General features: G+C 37.9%; 2 protein-coding genes across 2 annotated transcripts; one reads left to right on the top strand and one right to left on the bottom strand.

Moving 5' to 3' along the window:
* Positions 1-165: 165 nt before the first annotated feature.
* Positions 166-1,175, bottom strand: LOC124306885 (probable 39S ribosomal protein L23, mitochondrial). The gene is made up of 3 exons (XM_046768008.1): positions 945-1,175; positions 571-850; positions 166-394 (listed from the first exon to the last, which is right to left on the bottom strand). The coding sequence occupies exons 1-3, from the start codon at positions 956-958 to the stop codon at positions 230-232; spliced, it is 459 nt and encodes a 152-aa protein (XP_046623964.1). The 5' UTR covers positions 959-1,175; the 3' UTR covers positions 166-229.
* A 2,563-nt stretch (positions 1,176-3,738) lies between these two features.
* Positions 3,739-7,105, top strand: LOC124307269 (nose resistant to fluoxetine protein 6-like). The gene is made up of 10 exons (XM_046768788.1): positions 3,739-3,982; positions 4,190-4,556; positions 4,694-4,907; positions 4,991-5,151; positions 5,239-5,407; positions 5,518-5,720; positions 5,788-5,908; positions 5,989-6,178; positions 6,324-6,466; positions 6,546-7,105. The coding sequence occupies exons 1-10, from the start codon at positions 3,739-3,741 to the stop codon at positions 6,729-6,731; spliced, it is 1,998 nt and encodes a 665-aa protein (XP_046624744.1). The 3' UTR covers positions 6,732-7,105.
* The last annotated feature ends 4,006 nt before the right edge of the window (positions 7,106-11,111 follow it).

Below are 11,111 nucleotides of genomic sequence, written 5' to 3'. Positions count from 1 at the left end.
AATGGCTTCGTATGGATAATTTTTCTAAAGTTTTCCTTCTGAACTGATACCTTTTTGTACGTATGTTATTGACGAGTTGCTTCTGGCATTCTTGTGTAGGAACGCCTCTGCTTTGTTTACATTTCGATTACGTTCTTTTGTACAAATGAATTTGACAAATTTGAATGAATTGAAAACGTGTCTTTAATATTTGTGATTTCTATATACAATATGAATAATTTGTGACTAGTTATATCGTATACCAATTGGGCATACCAGGTCTCTCCTTGTTTCTGTCCAAGTAATTCTTAAATGAATTTTTCATGTCTTCCAATGATTTTTCACCATCCTTTATAGTTGTATTCTTCTTGTCTTTGGGAAACAAGTCTGGGAAAGTGAATTTTTGGTCCTTTGGCTGCGGGAGGAGACTAATTTTAAAATTGTTCACCTAGATAGTGCATTCTACAGAATTGTATAGTGGTGATGATAGCTGGATAAGTATTAAATCAACTGGTGAGTAAGTGTAATATTTGAAGTAATAGCAATGAATATTGTCATGGTAACATCGTAGAACTTTTTTGGAATAAATACCAGAGTAACGTATGCAACTTTGACGTCGTCTAACTTCATGATGTATTGTCTCTGCGGTTCCTTTACAAATCGACCCAAGGCAATTCTTGTTCTTACTTTGACGATATCGATATTATAAATTTTTGTCAAGTAGTTTTGAATGTCGGTCTTTGTCATTTCCATTGAACAATGAAATTGAACCACAGATTCAGGCTGCCTGAAATCAGGTGCGACCAGCTTCATCCAGAAATTGGGGAGAAATATCCTCAGCTGAGGATTGCCCTTCTGATAGATCGGATACCTGGAAAACCATATTTGTTTTGATCATCACTATTATGACCACAATGAGATGTATCGTATTAACTAACGTACAGAATTATTAATGGTTGACTCACCATCTTGTCGACATAGCGGGGTGGTACCAATAATGATGGGGTAGTAGTATTCTTTACGATACAAATTCGTTTCTAGGTTATCGTCGGCACAAGCTTAACTCGCGTCGTGACGGGTTTTTACGGGAGGTGGTATCCTAAGTATAGGGATATTACAGATAGTGTAGGTACACTGATATATCTATATCAGTGCGTAGGTAGACATGGGCGCCTCCGCAAGTACAAACACGTTGGGATACGAAAGAGAGAGAGAGAGGATCAGTTAATTATTTTTTTCTGCTGCCGCGTGCGCAAGGAAGCTTTTTCGTTAACAATATGATTTCTAGCTTTATCGACTGACTGGGATGTATCGGTAGCTGCTCACATAGAAAAACGGGAATAAACCTATAAAAAAACATTACAGAGCAATGATAATATTTTACTTTTTTAATGATGCGTATAACATATTATCTATAGGTATTATAATCTCAACTTGTAAGAACTGTTTTTCCAACCTGAAAACGATTGCGCGTGGCAAGTGGTTAGGCAGAGATAGACAGTGCCGACAGTACTACGCGACCTTACTTTAATCGCGACTTGCTTGTTCGGTTTCCCCACTCTATCATTAACATCTCTATGATGCTGAACCTTTATTGTGAAATCTTGTAGCTTTTCAGGCGTCGTTGGATCGAGAAAGAAAAGACCGATAAGTTCATGTTGAAGACGGATGCCCCTAGGAAAATTTTCAGCAGGTAAAAGCATAAAAAATGAATCAAGTGATTAGTCGCATTGCGTCAATAAATTCTGTAATTATTTAAACAAGCAATAAGATTAAAAAAAAAAAACACTGTTTTTAACGTATTTGCTCTACTGTTATGTATACGTAGTCGTCCTTTTTTTCATACATGCAGCCCCATGGAACGTAGAGAGAAATAAAAAAAATGGAAAACGACGAGCATCAAATTCAGGCTCTAGATATTCATGGAGCATTTAATTTGCATTTAATTACTGTGTAATTACTTTTCGAAATCATTAACTCTTAATAGATATTTCGACGTGGCGTTGCTAGTTCGCATCTGAGCTGGTACCGCCATATGTTTTTTTTTTTTAACGCGGAACGACAAATTTGGCGTTACAGGACTTAATTATCATCTAATTATCATTTAATCATGTTGTACGATAAGCTTTACACTTCTCGGCTGACGGTGCTATCTTGATAGAGGAGTAGTGACGGGAAAGCGAGGGTAAACCAAGGTAACGAAGGGGAAACCAACGCAGATTCCCATTATGAATCACCCATACCTTTCATTGCCGGACTACCTAGGCGTTGGGCAATCGAAGAAATTGATTTAATTCGATGGTTGTGGTTTCTTACTATTATGTGACATCACTAAATAGATTTTGTAAATATTCCACGGTGCGGTAGATCGGTGTAGAATTTGACACTATTTTTCGTTGCACGATGGTCGGTCAGAAATATATGAGTAGGTAATAATTGTAAGTAGTAAAGAATATTGACAAATAAAGAAGCTTTCTGGTAGTGCAAAGTTTCGTTTCTGTTTTCGCTTGTCAGAGTCGGAAAGTGAGGGCAATCATACTTTTTATTCGTGGTGGAACTTTTGTGGCATTTTTTAGTTCAGTTTCTGCAGATGGTTTTGCGCCGTTAAATTAACTTCATCCTGGGCTCCGAAATTTCGATACCGTTCTCCAGCGTGTACCGTCTGGCTTGATTGTCAATCATGGCGGGGCTTGAAAATGTTGTATGAGATGGGCCACCGTCGGACAGAATCAAGTTTGCTGATCCGATTTTGTGAAATTGCAGTTTTCTTAAACCATCAAGAATTATGCGTAATGAAATATGCGGTACTCATAAGTACCATGATTTTCCATGCTGTTCGAATTAGCAGTTGCATAAGTCTGTCTGACTTTACACGGTCGCTGATGAATGGTTCTCACCTATTAAGATTTATTGCTATTGGAAAACGTGACGTATTGATTGTCTCGTATATGACGTTTAGAATGGTCTGTGCTCTCTCTGGCAATGAGAGCGTGACGTAATATTTGAATAGCCCCTACGCTGAGGATGACGAAATTGAAAATCCTAACGAGTTTTTCACAATCAAAAATGGAAAACGAGGAAAAACGAAACCTCAAATCAGCTTAGTTTAAGTACTGTGTATTTTTGTTTAACCGAACTAATTCAATAAGCATTCTATCCCCACTCAAGAATCACTTAATTTCATTATTGGATTAAGTCGATATCAAGCCATAACAATTTATATAACTACATGTACGCAAATAGAGAAATGTAATGTGTCAATGTCATTAAAATCGACGTTGAGTCAAGCTTATTAAATTTCTTCTCCTCTAATTGTAAGTGTTGGCAGTGATACTGCAGGCGAAAGGGAGTACGAATAAAATATTCGCTGTACGTACGATTTGTCAATAAACTTCATTTCATTTTTTATTTACTTTGAAAAACAAATTTTATTTGAAAGAAAACTAGCAGTACGCTACTACTCATTTCTATAGTTTCTAAATATTGTACAGATTAGTTGTTGGAACACTCTAATATACGTGTGAAGTCCACCTGGTACGATAGTTATGCTTTTTAAATGAATGTGGAAAACCACCGATTGGCATCATTGACGACAAATGAATGGTCTTTTAATTGCTCCTGTGCCACGAGGCTTCTCCATAAATTTGGACGACCTCCGGTAAACGTTGCAGTTCTAATTCGAAGGAGTTCAGTTTAATATCCTGATTTATCGTAAGCCGTCATTAAGTCTCATTTCAACTGACCGACAGTAAGGACGCAATGTTCTTCTGCCATGACAAATACGTACTAGTCCTACTTTTCACTTCGATACAAAGTTTTGTGAGGCCATCTCTAGGGGAAAAGGCCGAAGAAATAATATCGCTTGAAGAGAGTATCAACTCTTCACTCGGACCATGGATAAAAGGGGTCGAACGAGCTGTACGATCTTCGAAATCTTCCTGTGCGAACGAAGTCATGGTCCTAGTAAAGGCCATCGAATCGGGACAGACGTGGGCATTGCAGAGTAAGGATACAGTTAATCGTCCAGTTTATATATTAAGCAAGAATATTTGGACTGCAGTCCGTACTGTTCGTACATTTACTAAAAATACACAAGCGCGGGGATGAAATTCCAAGAGCAGAAACATTTAGTGTGATCATATTTTACGAACCTAAGAATGCACAGATTTACGTTCGAATCAGTAAAATAGGGATTTCGATTTCAAAACAGTGCTGGATGCCTCCTCGAAGATGCAATCGGGGATCCTGATCGGAAATGTACGTGATCTTGGGTCGTACGACGAGTGCGTCGAGGCCAAAGGGCGGTACAACAACGTCAGTATCCAAGGAAAGCATTGCGTGGTTTTACTTGGCGAGATTTTCAACATACCTAACGTACCTATAATCAAATACGTTAATGGCCAAATTTTATCGTCCTTTTGCGTACCGTCCTCGTGCAACGAGACGCAAGTCGAGCAAATGATAAACGCCATTCTTCAGAAGACATCGAATATCAGAGGTTTAACACTTGGAGCTAGCGGAGCGAGTTGCGCGCGACTTGAAAGTGAAAATTTTACTATTGGAGAAATTTCAACGACGTGAGTTCGCTTGCAAAATGGTTTTTGAAAGCAATCTCACTTACCTCGTGTAACAGATAATGAATGGGTTTCAGAATTTTGTTATCGCTGTTTGGTGCGTTCATGATTTTCTGCACGGTATGCGATTTTTTTAAAAGTGGCAACCCTACCGACACTTCGAAGATCATAAATACTTTGGCAAAATTTTCCTTGTACAAGAACGCTCTCGCTTTACTTAGCACCGAAATAAGGCCTGAAACGCTTCCCGCGATTGAGGGTATAAGATTTCTGAGTATATCTTGGATCATATTTGGTCATCATTTCTTTGTGTCATTTTTACGACCGTCAGTGAACTCCCTTCACATTTTGAAAGTAAGTTTTACTACCGACCTGTCCAATGTCAGTCGTTGGCGTGTGATAATTAGTGAATAAGGTTAACATAAAATTATTTACAGTGGTTGAATTCGTGGGAATCAGTATTCATTCAGGGGGCGCTGTATGCCGTTGATACCTTCTTTGTAATCAGCGGATTTATGATGACTTACCTATTTCTCAGGGCGATGAAGTCGGGAAAGAAAATAAGTATACCGATGTTGTATTTTCATCGCTACTTGCGGTCAGTTGGGAAAGCTCTATTTTCAAATAATAAGTGAAATATCTGTTCAATGTTTATCCAGTTGCTGTATCATTTCTTTACTCACAGGTTAACGCCAGGTGTAGTAGTTTTGATCTTATTCGTCAGGTTTTTTCTACATCGGGTCGCAAATGGCCCCTTATGGAAAATGCTACTTAATCTAGCCGTGAAACCCTGTGACGACAATTGGTGGGTAAATTTATTGTATCTACAAAACCTTGTGAATCCAGAGAACATTGTGAGTTAATGCTTTATACTCTTGTTTTGATTCGAGTATTCTCCAAATTGAGTTAATGTTAAAACTTATTCAAGCACTTTATATGTATGGAATACTTGGCACATTTTTAGTGCTTACTGCATACCTGGTACTTGGCTGCCGATATGCAACTCTTTTGGATATCACCAATTATAATATACCCGTTGTATTATCGGCCAAAATACGGGCTGAGAATACTTATCTGCATATTTGTGGCCCTTGTGGTCATGTCAGCTGTGATGTTGGTTACTAATGAATACTCTAATGTTGGCCTCCAGCTAAACTTCGACAAAAGGTAAGTGTCCATTCGCCAACTACGGTATTGAATGGCTGGGTAACGTTAATAACTCATTCTGTATCAGGGAAATATCACCGGATAACATTTTTTACTTCTACATGCGCACTTACAATCGAGCCTCCGCGTACTTCGTAGGAATACTTTTGGGCTACGATGTGACGAATAATAAGAGACAGCTTTCTAAGGTAGTTCAGGCAAATTTTTGTATGAAAATAGAATTGACAGCAAATTTATTGACGGTCAAAATATTTTTTTGAATTTTTAGGCGAACGTACGGATCAACTGGATCGTCAGTTCTGTTCTTATGTTGTTTTGTTTATGGGCTATGCATTACATCTACAGCCCTGATTACTCATATAACCTGCCACTGGAAACTGTGTTTGCTCTTACATTACGCCCGTTTTGGTCCATTGCTATAGCTTGGATTCTTTACGCGTGTATCCAGGGCTACGGAGGTGAAGTATCGGGAAAATTGCCGCTTCAAGTTTAACTGTTTATTTTTTCGATTCTAGTTATGCTTTATCTATCGGATTAGGAAAATGTCATCCATTTTATGTCCTAGTATACGCTGGCAGCAAGTGTGATTTTAAAATATTCCAGGTCCCGTAAGCAGTTTTCTGTCCATGCCGTTCTTCCAGCCACTCGGTCGATTGTCGTATTCGATTTACTTGGTTCATTTTGTAATTCAAGCGATGAGGAATGCTGCTGCACGGACCCCTACCCTATTTTCGAACTTTGAGATCGTAAGCATTGGATTTTTTCTTTGTAGCTATTTACGTGAGCTGATCCTTCGGACACTAAAAAAATCTCATTTTCTTGCAGGTTACTGGGACCGGGATTGACTTGGTACTGTCAGTCGGAGTGGCTTTCGTCTTTAGTTTGTTCTTCGAATCCCCAATTTTAATATTGCAAAAAATTATTTACAATCATGCAGCACCCGAATCAGAAAACGTTGCTCTCGTGCAACCTAATAAAAAGAGTAACCATAAGTTTATGAAAAGTTCATGAGTTCCGCGTCGTTTTCTCCAGAATGTTTCCCGTACCAAAGTTACTTTGAATTTGTGTGCAGCTGTTTTTGTACTTGTCGTCCGAATGTATTTTAAACGAATATTCGACCTGCTATTGTGAATGTAATATATGCGTTACAAATACGTTGCAAGACTCTTCCCGAAACTCTTCGCAAAAATATTTGGGTTTACTGTAAGTGTCGTATACAATGCGTGTTGCGCGAACGTGTATAATGGACATCGAACTTCGAGTCATATAACATAAGCAATAAAGCAAATAAATTATGGCATATTGTTTTCAGTGTACAGTTTTGTGAATAATTGTTGTAAATATACCACTTGACAAATTTGTATACGTATATATTTAATCTAACAAACTATCGACCTCACACCGTTTTTAAAGCTCTATTTGTAGGAATTGTTTCCTGTTGAAACGTATGGGTAGTATTTTTTTCAACTCTTTTCTATACTCGGATCACCGTTTTTCAACCGTTTTTCACCGGATTGAATCGAATTGAAAAATCTTAATCTGTTTTAGTTCTATATCGATTTTTGGGGTAGGAAAAGACAGATAGGAGCGAATAGAAACGTATACATGGATCGAAATGAATAGATTTTCGTTGAAAACACGTACACTCAATTCGAAAATTGAAGAAACAGGATTCACAAGTACAACAACCAATTTCGTTCAACTCTTTTCTCTTTATTGATTTGTTTCGAGGCTTATGCTATCGTAATCTAAAAATCGGTGGAAGGCATTTTTTATACGATTTCTACTAACAATTTTCCAATTTCAATTCTGATGCGATCTTAGTTTCGAGAACCCTTAGAAGCCTGTATGGCCTGCTTTAAAGCAAACTAATTTCACGCTTTCAATTACTGGGTTATGCCAGTGAGGTATAAGATAAAGACAGTCTAGTCATTAATTTGTAGTTAACAACAACAAACCAACGAATAACGAGTCACCAAGAGCTTCGTTACAATTATCCTTCAGTGGTACAATTCATGTGCATCTGGTCACGTTAAAGGGGCGTCATTTGCTGTCGACACCTTTTTTCTTGTCAGCGGATTTTTATTGGCGCTCTCGTTTTTCACAGCAAGAACAGCGGGAAAACCAATTGAGTGTACGAAGTTTTACCTTCGTCGTTTTCTTAGGTGAGTTTTCAAAACTCCATTGACAATTAGACTAGCAGAATAAATTCTGTATCATTTCCCTGACGCACTAACTTTATTCAGTCTGCTGGTTTTAATGTAGCTGTGCACTGCAGGTCATGTATCTCCATCAATCGCTTGTCCGGTATGTATGAATTTTTTTTTATAGATTCACCGGGCCAAGTGCTCGGGGTAATCGTACGAAGGTGTAAAGTGTTATGACTGTGATATGAATAATATTTCTCGTCCTACGTAGGCGTAAAATGGGATTTTATGATCCGGGAACGGGTGTAATGTATAAATTAATACATTTCTCCACATCTGCTCGCGAAATTCCACTTTTCATACCTCTTGAACGAGTGCAAAGCAGATCTTTTCGGCCCCCTGCTCTTTTTAAATCATATTATTTACTCAGAGTAATTTTAGTCAGGAACTTTCTTAACTGGCGCTTATATCTTAATCATTTTTCTTCAACGTTGTAATTGCAAGATATAACTAATTTTTAATATTCCGCATTGCAGGAAAGTCCGTCAATGGAACGGTCTGCTGACTCCGAAGGATCTCTACTGGATGTGGATGAAACTTTGGAAAGAAGTAAGGAGGTTGTAGCATCACCATTCTACGAAGAAAGTAATAAGATCAAGAATTCTTAATTTAGTACAGTTCATAATATAGAATAACAGGTACAGCTACGAATATAGCACTACAATAAATCTTACAGAAATGAGCTCTCATTGAGATTTCTCTGTATTTATAACTCGAAACGGGAAGGCAAAAATCAATGTAATGCCACCTGTAAGGTAATTGGACTCGTATTTGCACTACGAGAACTCGTTGGGCATTTTGCCGTGAAGTTTGAAAAATTGTTGTACAAGAAATTAAATAACTATAAAAATGGATAAAAAATATTATCTCTAATAGTGAATGTAGCTAATACAGCTTTAGCCGTATATTGATTATGTTAATGATCTATTGTGACAAGATCGGAATTAGATAAGCTCTCTAAATACTCTTTTCTAGTCTAATAATTTATATCATGTATATGTAAATGTATATTTCTTCAGTTTATACAATCACTGCACTAGGATTACCCTTGCCATGTTTCATGGTGCGCTTGTGTAATTTGTACATTAATAACCTTACGTTTTACTCTATTTGCGAAAAGTTGTGAGTGTTTCTAATGACTTCGCAATTATCTATGTACATGTATGTGTATATATGTATATGTATCCTTATGCATGCGTATATACATGTATACACATATTTAAAACTAGATTTTTACAATAAACACAGAGGTTTTAGTATATTCACATACGGATTTCTGTGTATAGGTATACTTGAACTAAAATATCCTTATCTCTAACACGAAGTTCTTCGTAATTCGCATTTGTTCTTGTAACCCAATGTCCTACATACGATGGCAAAAATCGAGATCCAACTTAACTGAGTCTCAAAGCCCTGTTGACATAAAAGCAGCTATTTGATAGAAATTATAGTTTATAGTTTACACAGCCCATTGCATGATATTTCATTATAAATACATATATTTCAATGTATTTAGGAATAATGTATCGGATATACAAAGGTCATGTGCAAATAATAAATGAATTCGACCGCAGATTGATGTATTCATTGGAGCTTTATCAATAAATTTAAGCTTTGTTACTTCTCTTATTTTATTATGGATAATTAAAAACATTTCCGACTATTCGTGCTGTGGAAGCATGGGGATTAAACCAAATGTAGCAAAAGATTAGAAACAGTGTATGTAGAGTACGGGTATTTTTCTAACAATGCAAACACGTGCCGCTAGCTTAGTTTTGACATATCTAGAATACCACGCCTTGCGAATTAGCTTACCAGACAGAGATGAATGATGAACTTTAAGGACTGCATTATCGTTGTTGAATACTCTATGCCTCATGGGAAAAGAAAATCTGTAACGAAAAAATTGATGCACTGGATCATCGTCGACTTGTACTTTTCAAATGTCCTACCATTTTCGAACACCTCCAACCATCCTATTTACCTATATTACTAGATCAGCTATGATATGAAAAGAGAAGAATTATTCATTTCGAAATGGGATTCTATTCGACGCGCGCTCGATGTATTCCATAACATTAGTATTCATAATTATTCCAACAACTTTTCATTTGCTCTCTCGATCTTGAATTTTCATAGGCATAGAATCGAAACGCTGTTTTAGCTGGTCGCAAGTGAAGTATCTGCGTTGGGTGGAGGAGCAGAAATGTTTTTCGAAAAGTATTCGGATGGAAAAAAATTCAGAGTAACTGCAATACATCACGGATGCGCTAATTTTGAACGAGATGAAATGGATGCTTCGTATATGGGACAGTATTTAACGCTGCGTAGTGATTTAGAGACCTAGAAAGGTGATAGGGAGAGAAAGAACGACGCTTCTTAATACTTCGAGTGTATTTCAACACACATTTCGAAGATAGGAGCGAAATTTTTCATCATCCAACTGTCGCAGAACGACTGCGTTATTAGCTGACCCGTTAACTGAAGGATATATATTTAGTCACCGGCTGACAATGGAAGGGCCTGGCCGCTTGAGTCTGGAATCGGCAGGAGGGATGAAGTGTGTATTTCTTGTATGAAACGTGAAAACTAAAAGCATTATACATCATATCATATCATCATACATCATACATCATATATCGTACATCATACATCATCATACATAGTATCAAAGTTCGAAACCATAGTTCGGATGTCGGACGTTCAGAAAGTGACGTCACCAATTCAAAATCAGCTAGCCGAATTCCTCAGTCTGGTAACAACCGCGCAGTAGAGCGGACGGATGAGAGTCGCGCTCCGCAAATTTCGAGTCTCGGGTTCTCAACCTCCCGGATCCCGCGCTTCGGGTCGGCTACGTATTTCGAGTACCGGGTTCTCAACCTCCCGGATCCCGCGCTTCGGGTCCGCTACGCGGTGAAACTCGACTTCCAGGATAAGCGCTCCGTGGTTCCTGGTTCACGTTTACAATAAATTATTTCAATTCGTTTTTCGCGCAAGCCCAAATTCGGTAGCTGTCAGTCCGCTAATAAAATTTCTCGACTTCCAGGATAAGCGCTCCGTGGTTCCTGGTTCACGTTTACAATAAATTATTTCAATTCGTTTTTCGCGCAACCCCAAATTCGGTACCTGTCAGTCCGCTAATAAAATTTCTCGACTTCCAGGATAAGCGCTCCGTGGTTCCTGG

This window comes from Neodiprion virginianus, chromosome 6 (genome assembly GCF_021901495.1).
Source record: "Neodiprion virginianus isolate iyNeoVirg1 chromosome 6, iyNeoVirg1.1, whole genome shotgun sequence".
In the NCBI taxonomy this organism is placed as follows: Eukaryota; Metazoa; Arthropoda; class Insecta; order Hymenoptera; family Diprionidae; genus Neodiprion; species Neodiprion virginianus.
The sequence above is the reverse complement of the archived record's forward strand: the minus strand, read 5'-3'. Positions and strand labels throughout refer to the sequence as shown.